At 40.5% G+C, this 20,475-nt stretch overlaps 1 protein-coding gene across 7 annotated transcripts in view; it reads left to right on the forward strand.

The window, feature by feature from the left end:
• The window catches only part of FARSB (phenylalanyl-tRNA synthetase subunit beta), an 82,877-nt gene that overhangs the window by 40,898 nt on the left and 21,504 nt on the right, over positions 1 to 20,475 (forward strand). For 6 of the 7 annotated variants that reach the window (XR_006962603.1, XM_047082323.1, XM_047082321.1 and 3 more), the window contains 3 exons: positions 626 to 718; positions 4,375 to 4,492; positions 16,473 to 16,628. Coding sequence is in view for 5 of the 7 variants with exons in the window: in XM_047082323.1 (XP_046938279.1) it covers positions 626 to 718; positions 4,375 to 4,492; positions 16,473 to 16,628 (367 nt within the window). In the remaining 2 variants the exon portion in view is untranslated. Of the gene's footprint in view, positions 1 to 625; positions 719 to 4,374; positions 4,493 to 5,582; positions 5,776 to 16,472; positions 16,629 to 20,475 lie in introns of those variants that run through there. The other variant, XR_006962604.1, reaches the window with a different exon arrangement.

A 20,475-nucleotide genomic window follows, 5' to 3' on the forward strand; every position in this document is an offset into this window, starting at 1 on the left:
TCAAGCACAGATGCACAGAAGTTAAATGATCAAGTAGAAAGAATGTTGGGCAGAATTCAGGCCACTTGAATTCTGCTTTTACTCCTGTCGTTCTACCGTAAGTCAGTATGTATTTAGCAGACATTATAATGGTAATCAAAACAAAGCCATAGGAACACCAAGGAAAGAGAGAGAAGTTGGAGCCACTAGGAATATATCTATGGAAGAGGTAGAACTCTGTTGGGGGATGGTAGTAGGTAGGTTGGGGGAAGGCACTAATGGTAAAAGGAAGGAAGGAAGAGTGTAAGATTCAGGGAATGGGTAGCTAGTTGTAAGAGACTAGACTGGTAAGTGAGAGGCTAGCTTAGGAAGGGCCCAAATACAGTTATAGCACCATCAACATGTGGAAAACTTACTTTGCCTCTGTATCATAGATAGAACTCCTTGTAAAAGAACTGTTAATGTGAAATTATATCTGCTGTGGCCCTGAAGTAGTTGATACATGTATTCTTTTCTTTTTTTTTTAACTTCTTTATACAGAGAATCTACATTGCTACAAGACCGTAAGTTGACTTATAGCCTTAAATACTTTGTATATTCAATTTAGTCATTGTTTTTCCTTATTTATTTTGTATGTACTTCTTAGTGCTCCCAAGAAGATATTGCTGATAAACTTGGTTTGGACATCTCTGCAACAAAGGCAGTCCACATAAGTAATCCTAAGACAGCTGAATTCCAGGTGAGAATTCTAAGTAGTTAAGAGTTTGAGTAAATACTGAGAGGTGGTACATAAGTTATTCTACTTCAGATAACAAAGTCTTAGAGCTTTTTAAAAGTCTCTCCTTGGATAGAGGATAGTTGGTTCCTGCATACTTTGTTGACAAATTCTTAACACCTTTTTGTAATCTTTTCTTGATTGATTTACAGTGGGTCTTTGCTTGCTCTGTGCTGTGTAGCCCAGTCTTATCTGAACTTTCCATTTCATTCCTTTCAAATCAGTTGACTTTTTAAGTACTATTTGAAGTTTTCATCTTTTCTACCCATTTGTAGTAAATGAGTCAGTAACTGTTCACAGTACCTCTGTGAAGTCATTTCACTTTGAAATTAGTTGCTACATCAGTTTTTGACTAAGCCGTCTCCATTTTTTTTCATGGTAATCCTTTAGTTCAATGGCAGTTTCACATAGGGTGTAGGAATATGTCAGTGCGAACGATACTACCTTAGTAAGTGTTAAATGATTTACATTATAGACTACGATATTACCTTGAAGCGCTCTTTTTATAGATTATGATACCTTTGCTTATTAATGACTTTAAACCATCTCCCCTCTTTCATACTGGCTCACTCTCATTCTGTTTTGCTTACAGGTGCAATTCTTGATGATTTTTCTTTTTTTCTTTTAAATTTTTTTAACGTTTTATTTATTTTTGAGAGAGAGAGAGTACACGCAGGTGAGGGGCAGAGAGAGAGGGAGAAACAGTCCAAAGCAGGTTCCAGGCTCTGAGCTGTCAGCACAGAGCCCGATGCGGAGCTCGAACTCACGAACTGTGAGATCGTGATCTGGGCTGAAGTCGGATACATAACCGACTGAGCCACCCAGGTGCCCCTCTTGATGATTTTTCTTTAACCCGGGTTTGGAATCAAGGGGAATCTTAGAATTGGGAAGAAATGCTTTCAAATAAATTAATGCTGTTGATAACATGTGAACTCTTAAGATAGTTCTGTGGTTTTCACATCTGTAAAAGAAGGCTCAATTCTAAAAATTTTTAAAGTTCTAAAAATGTTAAAATTTAGATTTTTTTTTAAGTTAGATTTAATCTATAGGGCTACCCACTAATGCGGTAGATTAGGGCGAGGCTGTTTAAAGAACTAATTGATAATAACATGGACCAAGTACATGAGTGGTTTCTTGGTATTCGGTGTCAGAACTTTGAAGAATTACGCCAATTTGGAAGGATTGTGATCATAAGTTTGCTTTGAGGCCCACTAGCTTTTCTACCGCCCTCTCTTATGGTGTTCTTTTTAATAGGAGACACTCAAAATCATTTGGGTAGAGGGATTTTTCAGTAAATCTTAACTGGGTTTTTATTTGCGTTTATTCCAGGTTTTCCGTTTTCTCCCAGTTTTGTTTATCAAGCTTGATAGATGTAAGATGAGGTAATGTTCTTTAGGTTTACATTCTGTTTTCTATGTAAGTGGAAGGAAAACAAATCAGAAGCACATTAAATATCACTATAAATAGTAGTGGTTTAGCACACTTTCAGAATCAATAATTCTGCATAAAATACATTAGATGAGAGGCTATCTTTTGGATTCGACAGATTCTGCAGTTTATTCATGGTTTACTAGCAGATATATCCTACTGCTACTCATGGGGCTGACAGGTTTCTGTTTGCTTATGGTTAAATGTAAAGTTGTTTGTGGACTTGTAACTCCGTTTATTGTCTAAGCCCGTTCTTTCTCTTGCATAATTCTTAATTTGGGGGTATTTTCGCACAGAGATGTTAGAGAATGGATGTAAGAAGAAATGTCATTTAGTTAAAACATGTAAATTTTTATTATAATTATAAACAAAATTACAGAACGTTACCACATTCCCCCAAGTCAGCAATAGTATTCTTTAGTATCCTTAAGTAGCCAATCATTGTTCACATTTTTCTAGTTGTCTCAAGTTTTTTAATAGTTTGATTTGGCATTCAAATGTTCGTACAAAGTTGATGTGTTTCTTAAGTCTTTTTAATTTACAGATTGCTCCTCTAGCCATCTCTGTCTTTTCCTCTCTCCCTTTCACTTTATTTGTTGAAGAAACGGGGTCATTTGTCCTGTAGAGTTCCCACAGTTAAGATTTTGTTCAATACGTTCCACTGGTCCCCTATATTTCTAGTATGTCGTTAGGTAGATGTAGAAGTTTGATTGGATTCAGTTTTCACTTTTTGTATTGCCGTGAGTTTCTAAACCAGCAGATAAGGCTTATCTGTAAAATGGGGGGGGGGGGACCTAAGAAAAATTATTTACACAGGAAGCTTGTCTGTATTACAGTAAGTTAAGCTTTCTTTTAACCCTGCAGTTTTGTTTCTGATTGGTTTGGGCGCTTTCTCTCCATTCGCGAACGTGAGCAGTATTTAGAAAAGCACCGAGATTGAGGCTGCTCGCAGCAGTTGGTAGAGTGAGATTGATAGGAAAGCTGTTCTCTTTCCTCAACACACATTCTACTAGCAAGTCTTAGGGGCTTATTACTGTTACGCCTGTAGGATCTCAGAGGGGCTGCTGTTTTAGTCAGGGTGGTCAGGACAGACAGGCCTTTGTGGGAGAGGACCTGTTGAGAAGAGACCTAAAGAAAGTAAGACCGCCGAATCCAGAGGAAGAACGTATGAAGTGGAGGTAGGGAGGAGGCATGGAGGCCTGAGGTGGAAGTCTGCTCACGGAGTGTGGCTGAAGCCCATTACGCCCAGTGGGGGCAGCATGTGTTGAAGTTGGAGAGGATGCCAGGGCCAGATTTAGATACAAGGACCCCATGTAGGGCATGGTTTTATTCACAGTTGGGTGGAAACCTATTAGATTTTTGAGCAGGGGAGGTTCCTGATCTGATTTGAGCTTTAAAGGATCATTGTGGAGAACAGACCATAAGGTAGCAGGAGTGGAAGCTGAGAAACCAGCGTGAGCTCACGCAGTAGTCTGGGCAGACGATGGCAGTGCTCGTGTCTGACTCCAGAGCCCACGTTCTTGATGATGGTTTCCTACTACTGCTCATAAAACTGGTCTGGTAACGTGATGCGTCAAAAGCCCACCTGTCTCCTTGAGCTCAGAATGAGAAATTTATTTGAGACAGAAGTAGGGAAGCTGTTTTGTTTTTAAGAACTAGGATGTATGGTTGTATTTCTTTGGCTACGAAGCTGAAAACTATAGTCACAGCTTGCCCATAGCAACTGCATAATTTTTTTTAGTGCTTACGTATTTGTGTTCTTTTTTCTCGTTGTCATGGTATTTTAATTGCATTTACATTTTCCCTGGTCTTGGTTTTGAAGAATTTGATTCTGATTTAACTTATATAAATACTTGGGTTTCTTGAAATCTCCTTCAATTTCTTTATAAAATAAAGCAGGATATGAAAATTTATATATTTGAAGTCTTAAATAACCAATCCTAGATACAAGCATTGTATTTATAATACTTGTTTCTCATTTTGGGATCAAGTTTTGTGACTTTTCATTTTTTAAGTTTGGAAGCCAGAATATTTTAAGTTTTTGTCTTGGAATTGAAAATTAAAAATGATTTGGATATTTAGGCATTGCATTTTCCAGAAGAGTCTTGCTGTGAAGCTATTGAGTTCTGGCCTTGTCACCAGGTCGGTTTGGTTCTCCTTTGGTCAATGCAATTTCACGTGTTCTCCTGTAGGTGGCACGCACTACCCTTCTTCCTGGCCTCCTAAAGACCATAGCTGCGAATCGGAAGATGCCCCTTCCTCTGAAACTGTTTGAAATCTCTGACATTGTAGTAAAAGATTCTAGCAGAGGTAAGAACAAGTTCCCTTTTAGTCCCGCTGAAAGCATTTTATTATGAAAATTTCACCTGCATATTAAAAGGTAAGCAGTATGATGACCCCTGTGAATCCAGCGCCCGGCTCAGCAGTTATCAGCACATGGCCAGTCTTTCATCTGTTTGTACTCTAGCCTGCTTCCCCATGTTCTTTTGATGTAGTTCCCAGACATCCTGTCATGTCATCAGCAAACACTTTAGTATGTATTTCTAGAAGATAATGTATCTCTAAAAGATAACAGAGGCCACTCTTGATTTTTAAAAAATAAGCCACACTCTTTTATCATCGAAGACCCAGCTCGTGTTTAAATTTTCCCATTTGTTTCATAAATTTAGTTTTCATGATTGATATGAATCCATCCAAGGAAGCTATTCAAATATTTGGTTGCTCTTTTATTTCTTTAAATGGAAAGCAAATCGTAAAGAACTTAACATTTATGAAGAACCCTATTAAAACCTCAACTTGAGGGGTGCCTGGGTCGCTCAGTCCATTAAGCATCTGACTTCGGCTCATGGCTTCCAGCTCCGCGTGAGGCTCTGCTGACAGCTCGGAGCCTGGAGCCTGCTTCTGATTCTGTGTCTCCCTGTCTCTCTGCCCCTCCCCTCTTCATGCTCTGTCTCTTTCTCTCTCAAAAAGAAAGAAACATTAAAGAAAGTACTACGGAACATTTCCTTATATCCTGTGATTTATGTGCATGTCATTTTAAGGTACTTGATATCTTGCCATTCTAGTTAGCAGTGGCTGTTCGCTGTCACTCTTGTACTAGTTATTATACACGTTTTACCAGGTTTTGTCTCGAGTGTCGTCTGGACTTCTTAGTACAGCCAGTTGCTTGGGTCCACCATTTGGAACTCAGAGATTCCTGAAGAAACCTGTATTTAGTTAGTACTTAAACCTGATTGCCAAGGATGTCCGTCTTATTCAAACTTTTGTCTTCAGACTGAGGTCTGTTTGGAGCTGCATAGGAGATCATTTCTTGGGGAGCGGTGCCATCAAATGACTGAACTGCTGGCAGTATTTCTCTGGTTCCCTGGATTTAACTGTTCAAATCCTGTGTTCTATTCAGGAGCCTCACCCCAGACTGCAGAACTCCATGTTTTCTTTTGAATCTGTTGACACCAGCAAAGGCCTTTTCCTCAGTTTCTCTTGAAGCGGATCATATGGCCATTGTTCTGACCGCCCAAAGTAGTTGAGAACCGTTGGCTGTAAATCAGCTGATCTTAGGAAATGGACACTAGAGAGGCACGTCCATGCTGACGGTATGTGAACCTTTTGTAGCAAACTCTTCCGCCGAAGCTGGATTCCATCCACTTCCCAGTGTGCGGCCTTGTCTTCGGCTAACGGCATCACCTTGCATTTGGATGGTACTTTATACTTTTCAAAATCTCTTTAAACATACTTCTTCTCTTTTGATTGTTAATCCATCTCTTTGAGGCAGATGGGACCAAAAACACTGTCCATGCTTAATATATAGGAAAATTAAGACAGGAAAGTGTTAATTTGCCCAAGGCTGGATAAATTTTGGACTCTGAGCTAAGGCCAGAATTTGGTTTCTGTGCATATATCCTTAGAGAATAAAAGTGTATTTTAATATCAGTCTGTGTAGCATTTTCTTTGGGTGGTGTATCAGTTTTCTTTGGTGGTAGAAATCAAAACATTTTCCGTGCTGGCTGTAAGTAGTTCTGAGGGTTCTTGTGCCTCAAATCCTCCATCGGTACAGATAACTGAGAATTTGTTATGATTTCACTGTCAGGTTTTTCTGTTAATTTTGACTCCTTTCCTTTCGTCTTAGCTCTTTGAATTGTATGTTTTGATCCTTGGTGATCCAACCTATTTACAGATGTGTATAGGATTAGGTCAGTTATACTAAGTTTCCTCAAAAGTTCTGTAACACTGTTTCAGCGGTAGGCCTCTTCCCTAATGGCAGGGGCTCCCTCAGGGCGCTTCAGGGCTGGGCACACTTGTAAGCAGGCGGCTCGGAGTCTGGAGGGTGAGGAGCAAGCTGAGGTCCCCACGATTGCCGCGAGGACATTTTCGCTGTGAGCACAGAGCGCTTGGCTGTGGTGCAGCCCTTGGTAGGGATGTCTCTGCTGTTTTTTTCTTTCATGTGTTTTTGGGAAGGCCCAGGCACAGACTCCACTCCGCAAGCGAGGACCACGCTTGGAGAGAAGGCCGCCTGTTGAGAGCGAGCGAGCTGTTGTTCAGTGCTAGCGCTGTGGGCCGTCATGTAACACATCACCCTGGCGATAACCCCAGAAACTCAGTCTGTATACTTGTCACCTCTGATTTGCATTTCTGCTACACTTTGTGTCATCAGAAAGAGTAGTTTTCATCTCTGTAGCAGACCTTTTATTCCGGTTTTTACTTGTGATTATTCTGCTCTTCTCCCCGTGGAGCCATTTTCATCTGATAAGACATTTGCCTGTTGTCTCGCACCATTCTGGTTTATTGTCTTTAACCTTTTCCGCCAGTGGGGTTTGAGGAATGAGAGGAGGGAGGCGTGCTCAGTAAGTTCACCCTCTGGAGTAGGTTTCTTCTTGAGGGAGACCCGGAGTTTTTATCCTAGCAAGTCATTTTTCTGATGGATTATTCTGCATATGTGCAGGTGGACCCCCTGCTTGTCATTTGGGGGTACGCAGAGGACTCTGTAGCAGCGGCAGCTCAGCTCCATGGATTCAAGACTGTACAGCCAGCGTTTGGGGGTTTGAGTCCTGGTTCTGCCACTTAAGAGCTGCTTAACCTCGGACAATTTTTTCAGTCTCCCTGTGCCTGTTTTCTCATCTGTAGCAGTGGGGATGATGGTTGCACTTACAGGATTTTTGTAAGGATTACATGAATTTGCGTTTCGAAAAGTTCTGGCCGTGTAACAGGCACCGTTTGGTGTCTGCTCATACTGGCGGGGTATTAGCAGTCCCTGAGGCCAGGTACCTAGCGTCCTGGTCTGTGGTGATTGTCCGTGAGAATGACTTGTAAGCCTCCGGCCATTAAAGGGTTAATGTCACCTTGCTGCCCCACTTGGGGCTCTGTTTTTGTCCTAACCTTTGATTTAATTGGGTTTTCCTCTGTTGTATTCTATCTTCTTATTTTAGGGCATGAAAAACCAAAATGTACTGGTGGGGGGGGGGTATTAAAAACAGGAATGTTGTTTTCTTTTCAGTAATTCATCAGCCACTTCTCAGTGAATTGAGCACATACATTTTTACTGCCTTTCAAGCCAGTAAGCATTTTTTTTCTGTCGGAGTTAACCGTTTCCTCCTACATAGTCACACGGTTTTGAAGAAGAAAAATCTAGAGTATCAAAAGTGAAATGATAGAGAAGTTTTCCAGTAATATAAAAACATCCCAGATTTTCGTTAGTGGGGGGGGGGGCTGTACCCAAAGTTCAGAAGGTAGGGATGTATGGCAAGAGTAAACAAGACCATCTCATTCATTGCACTGGTAGAAGAGTCTTTTTTTTTTTTTAATGTTTATTTATTTTTGAGAGAGAGACAGAGTGTGAGCAGGCGAGGGGCAGAGAGAGAGGGAGACACAGAATCGAAGCAGGCTCCAGGCTGTGAGCTGTCGACGTGGGGCTCGAACCCACGAACTGTGAGATCATGACCTGAGCCAAAGTCGGACACTTAACCGACTGAGCCACCCAGGCGCCCCCGAAGAGTCTTTGAGTTCCTTTTCTTTGCAGGGTCTGTTTGGAATATAAGAGAAAGAGTTGCCAGTCTTGAGGGAGATGAACTGGTTTTTATTTTTTTAACGTTTATTTGTTTTTGAGAGAAAGAGAGAGAGTGTGCGTGTGAGCAGGGGAGGGGCAGAGAGCGAGGGAGACACAGAATCCGAAGCAGGCTCTAGGCTCCGAGCTGTCAGTACAGAGCCCCATGCTGGGCTTGAACCCACAAACTGCGAGATCATGATCTGAGCTGAAGTCAGACATTTCACTGACTGAGCCACCCAGGTGCCCCCCGTAAATAGGTTTTTATACATAGTGCTCCAAAGGAATGTACAAGGGACCCTGATAGCACAGAGAAGGATTGACAGTCACCACTGACTTGTTTTGTAACATTAAGTAAAACCCCGATTCCCAGCCTCATGTCAGTTTTGTATAGGCAGGTGTATCTTCCTCAATGGAAATGAAGAAGAAATCTGTGCTGGATTATTATATGCCTCCCACCAATTTTATTCGCCCGCCTGTACTCTCGTACACATTGTACTCTTACGTTTCTGTAAGAGCAAATGAAAGGCTACCAGCGCCTATTTTCATTCTTGACCTCATTGGACACTTTCTTCTGCTCGTGTGGACTCACTGACTGACCGTCCATGTTGTGAGACTATCAGGCTAGCTTCCTGTTGAGCAACTAAGTCAGACACACTTCTTAAATATTAAGACTTCGGTGTGGAGTCCAACATATCCTGGTTCTTTAAGGCTGGGCCAGCCACTGCATTTACTGAGCTGTAGGATCCAAAGTTGCTGCACCATTGTTAAAAATTAGTCATGACTCAAGCAGCTAAGCAGATTTATCCCTTTTGGGCAGAATGGCATGTGTCTTTGGAATGAAGTTAAATGCAGACTCTGGTGTGGGGTGAATTTTCAGCTGTATTACAGAAGTCGGTAGAAGCAACCCTGAAGCTATCAAATCAGGCTGCTGTGAGTTATGGATTTCAGTTGTTCATAGTTCCCTCTATATAAACTAAACTATTAACAAAGTAGTAAATTTATTTATTTTTTTAGATTTTTTATTTTTTTAGAGCGAGAGAGAGAGCAGGCACGGGAGAGGAGCAGTGAGAGAGCAAGAATCTCTAGCAGGCCCCACTCTGAGCACAGAGCCTGACGTGGAGCTCGATCCCACAACCCTGGCATCATGACCGGAGCTGAAATCGAAAGTTGGATGCTCAACTGACAGCCACCCAGCCGTCCCAAGAGTAAATTACTTTATAAAGAGGAGCCCAGGACCTACTTATGAATTAACTTGGGCTAATCTTTATGCCCAGAAAAGCAATTGGATTTTGCAAAGCCCAACATTCTGGCTTTTTATTAAAAGCAGATTGAGTTCTGCCATCACAGTTTATTTCATGATGGTCACTGAAGCTGCCAAAATGCCTAGAAGCTCACTGAAGTGGCAGTAGAGAACACATCGCTGGGTTGAGTCTGAGTTTAAAAGAAACCATGCCTCGGCAAGGTGGCTTGGCTTGGCTTCGTAAAGGGTATAAGGTGCCTTAGGTTTAGCATGATGCAGTCATATCTGTGGAGAATCCTGATGATCACGTCGCCACGCACTTGAGTTGGAGCTACTGCACTTGAAGACTTTGGGGTTTTAATATTACGGTAGATGGAGCAGGTTACAGGCCCTTGAACACTGGGAGGGCTCCGGTGACCTCGCTTGCCCGAGCAAGCATGCTCGCTCAGAGCCTTCATTCACTTCTTGCTCAGACCATTCCTACTTTCTCCAGAGCGTCGTTACGGTCCTGGTACGAGCTGTGTTTTCTCTGCCCCCGCCCACCCCCTCCCCCGAATGTTCAAGTGGTGTCTAAAATTTTGCACTCTTCCGGTAGTTTTTCTAAATCAGAATGATCTTCTGACCCTGACTTGTTTAGATGTGGAAATCCAGAATCTCTTTTAGCGTTAATCACAGTGTATGAGATTCTTGTTCTTTTTTCCTCCTTGGGCCACCAAGGCTGTGTAGAACATAACTAATTCACTGTTCCATGATTTGGTTTGTTCTTTCCAGCTTCCTCTGTACCGTTCGTGGATGTGTCTATATTGTAACCTACTGAATATGGCGGCCAGATATTTATAGTTTTTTCTATAACTCTTTGCTTGATAAAGAGCTCAATAAAGGCGTTTTCATTATGAGCTTGTGAAATACTTGAGCTCTGAGAAATTGTTCATTAATTCTGCAGCCATCAAATAATGGAAGATTATCTAGCATCCACATGTGGAATGTGGTTTTCTGAAGAAAGCTGATGTCATCAGTCTGGATTAATTTAATTTTACTACTTCATGTTTTTGGCATGTAGAATTTCCAATTAATAATTCAAAAAATATGGGTGTAAGGAACATTGACATTGACAGTATTTGAAGTAGCATCATTCTCCTATATGATGGCATCTTAACTGTAAATAACATCATTTTTAATATGGAAAGTTATTTTAGTGTGTTTGGTTCCACATAGTTAAAATCTGCAAATGTGAGTATAATGTGCTCTGTCATGCATTGCATATTGTATTTTTTTAATAGATAAAAATCTATTCCAGGTTTATGTTAACTAAAAGGCAACCCACAGTTATAACTTTTTCCTGCATGCATTGAGAAGGTCATAGATTTTTTTTTCCTCCTCACATTTATGTTTTGGCTTTCAGCATTATCTAAAAAAAGAAAAAAAAAACCGTACTTTGGTGTGTTAATATAGAAGTTTTAAGGAAAATTGCTGTTGAGGTTTCTGTTTGTTTTTATTTTTTTTTACTTTTTTTTATTTTTGAGAGAGAGAGAGAGAGAGAGAGAGGCAGAGTACAAGCAGAGAGAGAGGGAGACACAGAATCCACAGAAGGCTCCAGGCTCCAAGCTGTCAGCCCAGAGCCCGACAAGGGGCTAGAACTAGTGAACCACAAAATCATGACCTGAGCCGAAGTCATATGCTCAACCAACTGAGCCTCCCAGGCGCCCCTTAAGGTTTCTGTTTTTAAAATTTGTAGTATCTTTAAGAACTTTCACAAATACATATTAAGAGCAATTTTATTTTTCATATTTAATAAAAAACAAAACACATATCCAACTTCTTCCTAATCCTACTCTTACGGTTTTGTGTGTGTGTGTGTATATGGTGTTACAATGTATATACACACACACACACACACTCTTATTGTATATTTCCTGTGCATATGCAACCATGTGTTTTACATTTCTCTGTAGAGCCAGATACATATAAATACTTTCTAGTGTTTAAAAAATTGAATTATGTTTTTCCTATCATGTACTTTTGCCTATGAACACATTCTGTCCATTGCATTATTTTTAATGTCTATATGATATTCCATTGTGTGGCTCTATTATAGTTTGTTCCGACTTAAGATGAATATTTAGATTGCTACCAGGTTTTTGCTAACATGTCTGTTGTAATGAGTATCCTTGTACCCTTATACAAGTATGTATTTGTACAAATAGAATTAGTCCATAGGTATGCACCTTAAATTTTTGCTGTCTTAAATTGTCTTCCAAAAAGGATTTTTTTGGGGTGCCTGGGTGGCTCGGTTGGTTAAACGTCCGACTTCAGCTCAGGTCATGATCTCACGGTCCGTGATTTCGAGCCCCACGTCGGGCTCTGTGCTGACCGCTCAGAGCCTGGATCCTGTTTCAGATTCTGTGTCTCCCTCTCTCTCTGCCCCTCCCCTGTTCATGCTCTGTCTCTCTCTGTCTCAAAAATAAATAAACGTTTAAAAAAAAAAAAAAAGATTTTTTTTTATAAACTTGCAGCCCTAACACCAGTGTGTAAATGTTCCTGTTTTCTTAGGTAGGTATTAAGGTGTAGGTCTTCACATAATTCTTGTAGCTCTTGTGAATCATTTAATATTACATCGACATGCTTCAGGAGATATGCAAAATTTGCCACATTAACTACAGTCTCTTGGGTACCAGTATTAAAGAAATGTATTGGGTGGAATGGATTAAAAAACAAAGGTGCTTCATTTTGTTTTCTGCCTTGACCAGACTGTTAATCTCAGTGCTCAGTGTCGACCTCTGGTTTTTCAGTAGGCTTTCTCCTAGCATCTGTATTTGGGCCTTTACGTGAGTCTGAGAATAGAGACGGAATTGTTCCCTTGAAGACTCTGCCCTTTTACAGTCTGTCCGTATATAATAACCTAACACCCGTAATTTGCTTCTTATTTTTCGTACCGTGGTGGGAGACGGTCTACACTGAGCAGGAGCCTGTTTGAATAATTTGAGTTGTAGCTAATAGTTCTTTACTGGGGGACATCATGTACCACTTTTTTTCCTCCTCTTTTAAAAAATCATTTGGCATGTTCTTTCAGCTTCTAGAATTGTAGCCAGCCATCCCCTCTTTCGGGTGGTTTAGATCAGCCTCTCCAGGCAGTACTTTGAAGTCTGCAAAATGCATTGGTAATTTAGGCTGACATACTTGGCAGGCCCAGTGAAGAAGCAGAATTGTTTGATGGCCTAACACAAGAGGTCTGTTAATGGAGTTATGAAGAACTGAGGCACTTCCAACAAACGCTTGTTTTGGCATGAAATTTAAATAGTTCTTATTTTGCGGCATGTAGTCAGGGAACTTCCTGTGATGTAAGAGGGTCCCTCGGTGCAAAATACTAGGAGACGGAATTTTACTCTACCTGGCGGTTTCTCCAGGGAGGAATGGGTGGAACCGAATATGTGGTCATTTCCTCCTTTAATTCAATTTGGCTACAGTAGAGGGAATATCTTAGCAAGATGTGAGGAAGCAAGTCCAGAGGGAGTGGTAGCACTGGGGAGATGTGGAGGAAAAGGCCAGTCAGTGGCGGGAGTTGGAGGGACCATCTAAACAGTTTAATTCTTACAGTGGGTTTAGTATAAGGCCCTAAAAATCCATGGCTTTTCTTAAAAATATTGCAAAATTGAATCTAAAAATACATAGCTTATTTGTGTGTGTATGTGTACGTGTGTTATGCAAACATCTTGAAACCTTTCTTGAATAGAATATAATTTTAAGGCATGTAATTTTTATTGTAAGCTCATCATTCTGATCATCAAAATCACACGACCTGCTTTTTCTTAATTCGAAGTCTTTAAAGCAGATGTTGCTCCTCTTATCAGAAAAGTTAAGTTTTACGTGGTTTGGAGATCAGGAAAGAGGTATTCCAAGGCACCGAGGTTACCAAAACAAAGCTTCAGGTTATGTTGCTAAGCTCTCTGAACGCTAGCATTACTGTCGGGCTCTTCTCTCCCAGCAAAAGTGGAACAACAAAGTAGTTGGAATACATGTCTGTGGGTTAAAGTGGAAGCACGTGACACTAAGAAATGGGTACCACATGGCAGAGATACCCAGGAGCAAGTCGGTAATATGAAAGGGATAATTTAGTTCTGTTTCATTGCATTGTTTTCCCTTCAGGGAGTATGCGGGTGTATGTGTGCGTGTGTGTGTGTGTTCCGACGGAGAAATCAAGCCCCTCATTTTAGTTTATGCATGTGGTTGGTTTAGTGAGGTTTTATGCCTGCCTGGTCTTAATATTAGTTTTTATTCTTACACCTTCAGTTATAGCTTTTAGATACCAAATTCCTTTATTCTCGCAAATGGAAATGATAGAGAATGACAACAGTGAAGAACTCCTTTCCTCCAGCAGCTGGCTCCTTTGCGGACTTAGAATGTGGCCCGCTGTCTGGGCCTGGCCCCGTTTAACTGTTCTGTGTGTGTGTGTGTGTGTCCCCTTTCTGGGCTTTATTCATTTATTCAGAAATTACTTGTTGAGGGTTTAGTCTGTGCAGGCCCTGTGCTGGCTTTGACCTTCTCCCTCCAGGGATACATAGACTAGAGTGCCTTGAACCTAGTGGGCACTAAGAAATGTTACATGGCAAGAATGGTTATTTCTTCACTGTATTTAGTCAGAAGTGTCACTTCGAATACGCTTTCTTTCCATGAGTTACAATATTGTTGATGGCTTGAAACTTCAGTTGAAGGACTTCTGACAAATAACACATGAGAATACTAAAACGTGTCCTCTTAAAACCATTTTAAGAACGTACATCTTTGACGGTATTAAGCTTGTATGTTGTTTTCATCTAAGTGCTTCAGAGATTAAGAAATCTCTAAATCCTTTAGAGACTTCAACATTTGCAGTGTTTACTAGAAAGAGCCTGTGTTTTAAAAAAAAAAAAAAAATTTAACATTTACTATTGAGAGACAGAGCATGAGCAGGGGAGGGGCAGAGAGAGGAGGAGACACAGAATCCGGAGCAGGCTCCAATCTCTGAGCTGTCAGCACAGAGCCTTGTGTGGGGCTCGAACTCAAAAACTGCGAGATCATGACCTGAGCTGAAGTCGGATGCTTAACCGACTGAGCCACCCACGCATCCTGAAAGAGCCTGTGTTTTAGAGCCAGACCATCCCAGTCATATCCTGGGCTTATAGCTTATTAGCTATGTAATTACAGTTAGCTCCAGCCAGTTTGCTTGACATTTTGGGTAAAATCTGTCTGAGCCTTTGTTTTTCCCTCTAACTTTTCCTGTCCCCTTTTATAGTGGTAATAAAACCCCCTGTACATGATTGTCTTGAAAATTAAGATTATAGAAGAATGATAGGTACTAAGTACCTGGCACATAGTAATCAGTCGTGAGTTTTCCTTTTCACCCCATTTATGTGCTCACTTTTATATTACTTCAGTCGTATAGTGTCTTAAAATACCCAGGTTTTATTTGGATATCTGGAAGGTAGAAGACATTTTGTATTTTGTCAGTCGTGGCTATGGGAATAAATCTGTGGAAGAACTTTGGCTCACTCCATGAGAATATAAAGTAGATTATTTTTCGGTTTCCCCCAGGTAGATACTGTTTTATTTTTTCTCTGTCCCTAAATTGAATAGCAAAATGAAGTCAGCATTCGATGTTTGTGTTAGAGCAGCAGTCTCCTTCAGAATTAAAGGGCCACAAGTGAATATGTATCTGTTCAAGTTAAATGCTCACTGTTGAATTTGAGTTTACCTCTATATGCCATGCACTTTTTTAAAAAGGAGTTTTAATAAAGTTTCATATCTTTGTAACCATGACTACAAGACACAAAACAGCTCTGTTGCCACTAGAACCCCCCACGTTGTGCCATTGGAGTTACATTTTCCCCCACATCTAAGCCCAGGCAACCACTGTCTGTTCTCAGTTGCTATAGTTTTGCCTTTTCCAGAATGTTCTATAAATGGCCTTGTATGTAGACCTTTGAGACTGGCTTCTTTCATTCAGTAGAATGCCCTTGAGATTCATGTAGGTGGTCACATCTATTAATGGTTTGTTCCTTTTCATTGCTGAGTAGTATTCCACTATGTGGATGAACCATACTTTGTTTATCCACTCACCGTCAGGGTTTATTTGGGTTGCTGCACCTCTTCCTTAAAATATTTTGGAAATGCTGATTTTCAAAGTAGAATAATATGTATAATCAAGGAACAGTTGGAAAATAGCTGAAATTTGGAAAACATGATCTCTGCCCATATAGAATCTCTGTTGGCATTTAGGTATATTTCTCTTCATTCTGTTTCCTGTGTGGAGAGTTTTTTGGCTTACATTTACATCAGTGTTGTTCTTGTCTTCCTATATTGCTTTTTTTCATGTTTTAATTGTGAAGAATATATGTAACATATGATTTGAAAAGATTATAAACCATCCAAACTAAGAAATAGAATATTTATTGCCAGTATCTCAAGCGTCCTGTAAGGCTCTTCCCCATCTTATCATTTCTCTTTACTTAAAACAACCACTGTCCTAACTTTTGTGATAGTTACTCCCTTCTTCGCTTCAGTTTTCCACTGGATCTTAGCCAAAAGGCCGAGAAGCAATCGCTTCATAGTTTTCCAACCAATGTATATGCTTTTTTAAACACTTTTTTAAGTTTATTTATTTATTTTGAGAGAGAGCGAGAGCATAAGTGGAGGAGGGGCAGAGAGAGAGAGAGGGAGAGAGTGAGAACCCCAAGCAGGCTCTGCACTGAAAGTGTAGAGCCTGATATGGAGCTTGAACTCACAAACCATGAGATCATGACCTGAGTGAAATCAAGAGTCGGATGCTCAACTGACTGAGCCACCCAGGTGTCCCTGTATATGCTTTAAACAATATAATTTTGACTCTTTGAACTTACGGTCTCCCCACCCCACCCCCCAATTTACTCTAAGTATTTGCTTTAGCTCTAAGTTTCATAAAGATGCTTTTTAGCCCCATAGGAGTTTCTTAAGTTATGGTCACCATGGCCTTGTGTCTAATTCTTTTATTTTTTCAGATGTAGGTGCAAGAAACTACAGGCACCTCTGTGCTGTTTATTACAACAAGAATCCTGGATTTGAGATCATCCATGGGCTACTTGACAGAATTATGCAGCTCCTGAATGTGCCTCCCGGTGAGAAGAAGGGGGGATATGTGATCAAGGCATCAGAAGGTAAGACTCATCAGCTGAATCCAGAGTTAGCGATAATGTAATGAAGAGTCCAGGTCCTGTGTTTTGATAGTTTTTTTCAATTTGATTGGGGTGGGGAGGTGGGAAATAGAGGTTCAATTTCAATTAATTGTTAGTATTTTCTAGAAAACATTTCCTCTTCCCTCCAGCATCTTAGGAAAACACCTGCAGAGCTCTTTTAGTAAAGTGCTTTTGTTCCAGGTGAGTGTGATAGCCCCTAGTTACTGACACGGTCAAGCCACCAGCACCGTGGTGGCACTTCTGAACTCAGAAGTCCAAACTGGAAGCTGAGAGGACCTAAACTGAGGATTCACATTCAAATCCGCCTGTCTGAAGCCTTTAAGGCAAAAGAAAAACCTGGAAAGTTATCCTGAGAGGCTTCACGTTAATCAAGTCGTGAGGTTGACTGAGGAAGAACACGAATCCTCCTGTATGAAAGCCCGGGCATCTGTTGGAGGGTTTAAGTTAGGCTAACAGGACGGAGCACGTATCCCAGTGTGCTGGCTTCTCACTGTGCCGGGGATGCTGAAGTTTTTGCATTTCGTTTCCCTGTAGTTGGAACCTGAGTTTATTTTGTTAGACTAGAGACCCAGAAACAACTTGAAAGGAAATATTTTATACCACTCCTTCCTACTGCCTGCCTGACAGTTTTTTTTAACTGTTAGGCATCTTAAATGTCTAACAGAACATTCATTTTTTTTTAAAGTGTTACTTAGCAGTTACTAGTGATATGAGGTCTTTTGGAGGGCACATTTTTGTTTTTCTTAGATTTATTTTTCGTACTTCTCATAGATTGTTTTTTTGTGGGTGGTTTGTCTTAAATTTTTTTTTTTTTAACTTGAAGATTTCTTTCAAAATGCAATAACCCTGAAACGTGGGCCTTTTTAAGTTGATCTGTGAAGTTTTTTTTCTTCTTTGGTTTTCTTTTTTTTTTTTTTTTTCCCACAAAATTGAGAGATTAAATATGGCAGGGAGTTACTGTTTTCTGCCACATTTCTCATTAGAAATTACCCAGGAAGTCATGTGTTGTCCCTAGAAGTGCGGAGTGTTAGAACTGGATCTTGGAGTTAAGCAAATCCAATTCCCTTGTTTCACAAGCGAAGGAACCAGACATAGGCAAGTTGAATGAGCTGGGCTGCACGTCACGTGCAGAACCCAGGGCTCCTGCCGCCCAGTGTTCCTTCCACAGGCCCAAGTTCCCACCTTCTCAGTGCCTTTACTCATGCATTCACCAGTTTGCTCTTCTAGAGTTCTTTAAGATAGGGTCAACCAAGTTAATAGCAACCTGAAAGCTGGTATCTTCTTTACCTTCTAAAGACTCAGAAACTTCCTTTCAAAAATAAATTAACTGGATGGATAAAAATCAGTTCTCTGAAACAGATTATGCTATGTATATGAGGCCTAATGTTCTTTTCTTGTAAGATTGCAAAGAACTGAAATGGTGAATTGGAACATAATCTGTTATGGATGGGACACTTTTATATTAATGGTATTTCTATAAACCATAAACCGACATTTTAATATGATGCCTCTCTGGCCTCAGTAATCTCCTTAGACATTTATTTTTCGAAGGAATCTGAGTTCCCAGTCATGAGGCAGGTTTCAAGATGACAAGGGTAAGTAGGACAGGCCCCACTATCCTGGAACCTGTAGGGGGAAGAGCATTACATTCCAGCTCTCACACCAGGCCACTGCGTCCGACGGGAGCCTTGAGGTTTCCACAGGGGGAAACTGTGCACCTGAGGGCATCCAGCAAAGCATTACTCAGCTTCTGGGAAGTTGGATGGGCCTGTGAAGGAAGGAATAGGGAAGCAAGACGAGCCACATGAGCCAAGACAAAATACGATGGGAAACATGGCCTAGTGCAGTTTGGTTTGACTATAGGGTGAGGAAGAAGCTATATTTGAGAGTCCTGAATGCTAGAATAATGCTAGGGATTTTAGCTAATCAGGAGAAAAAATACTGAAGCTTCTTCTCTCTCTCTCTCTCTCTCTCTCTCTCTTTTTCAAGTAAGTGATATGATTTAGACCTGTACTTGAGAGGGATTAATCTGGCAGCAGCATGGAGATTGGGTGGCATAGAGTAAGGGGTAGAGAATGGTTGGAAGGTCGTATAGTGTGGATTCCATATCACAGTATACACTATACGACAGTAGTGAGGGTGTTGACTTTAAAACTTGAACTTCAGTGTTGGCCATAGCCATTCCAAGAAGACTGATTTAAGACACTTCTGAAAGGGAGGAGCTACAGCATTTAGCATTTGGAAAATATCATGGTATGTGTTGCTTGGAACCATTTATAGAAAAAGCGAATCTGTGTTGATCTTTTTAAAAGTCAGATTTTTATAATTCTAAACCTAGGATAGTATTTAAATCCTTTTATTATTTTTGGTGCTAAAATATGTAATACTTAGTACTTAATCTCCGTAATGCAAAGATGTCTGTTGTGTTGTGTTTTGTTTTTAATTAGAAAATGCCTTCATAAGCTGTACCTTCTGATGTGGTTGTAGGTCTTGACATTCACTTTTTTAGACCAAGTTGTTACTATGGTTTTGATTTAGGATGAGGACAGAGTCAATATTCTGTTTCCTTTTAAATTTATTTAGGCTTTCATAGTAGAATATTGTAATGTCTTAAAGTTTTGACGTCTATGAAATGTCCTAGATTTATAAATTTGAAAAGCTTTGGTACAACTTCTTTATACATATGGGTGGCCTGGACCAGTACATGTTTCATTATATCTAAACTGGCTATTTGGGGGGTAAAGAAAAACAAAGCAGGGTATTTACTTCTACTGCCCCTATCACCAGCATTGGCCACATCTTTTTTTCTGAGTGCTTTCTGTAAGAGCCATCAAACCAAAGAGAATTACTGTCATTATAAATAATAGTTCCTCATTTCTCATAGGCATTTCTAAGTCTATTTTGATTAATGACATTTTTTTTATGGTTAAAGAAATCGACACTTAAAGTAAGTGGTTTTTCAAAACAAGTCCGGAGCAAAGCTGGTATTCATCTAAAACTTCACATGTATATTGTATATATATCATATAGATATACATATATATCTCCTAAGTAGCTATGTAAACACTGGAATTTGGTAGTTGGAGTGTGTTTAGCTACATCATTGTTATCAATTTATTGTTAGTTTGCATATAACTTTTTCTGGAAGGAAGAGGTCTTCAGAGTGTCAAAGAATAGAAACAGATTAAGAACTACCATTTCCTGCCATTCTTGATTATGGACTTGTCTTCTGTTACTCTAGCATATGGTTTACTCTTTAATAATTAAAAATCCCTAGTGACTTTGTGTTTATATTTGAGCTAAGTCTCTTCACCAGAGGTTCCTGCTAATGTCAGCCCATTGGCAGTTACACCCGGTTTCTTCTGTCTTTGGTAATGAGCACCACCGAGTTCCTCCTGTGCTGTGCTGTTTGGTGGTAGTGATGAGTGGAACAAAACTTGATTCCCCTCTGAGAAATGCAGCCCTGTCCACTGTGAGAGAAATCTGGAAGCTTGACTGACGGATCGCTGCACTGACCCCAAAGTGTTCTGTTGACATTGCAGCGTAACCTTGTTTATTATGAAGGCGACAGCCCTCTGCAGCCTGAGGAGTCTCTGCAGAAGGACTGCAGCCAGAGTTAGAAGTCAGGGTGTTACCGAGTTTTCATTTGCCGAGCATCTTTGCGCTTAGGAACGTGAGGTGATGATGGGGTAAGGTCAGCTAAGTGGGAGGAGGAGAAAAAGAACCTTTAACTTTGCAGCAGACTGTAGAGCCTTTTGAGGGTTTCAGAAGGATTCAGCTGTTTTAATGGCATTTGATCAGATTGTTA

The sequence above is a fragment of the Lynx rufus genome, unplaced genomic scaffold, assembly GCF_022079265.1.
Source record: "Lynx rufus isolate CCGP_SWC_20201006 ecotype Redwood Valley unplaced genomic scaffold, mLynRuf1.p SCAF_2, whole genome shotgun sequence".
In the NCBI taxonomy this organism is placed as follows: domain Eukaryota; kingdom Metazoa; phylum Chordata; class Mammalia; order Carnivora; family Felidae; genus Lynx; species Lynx rufus.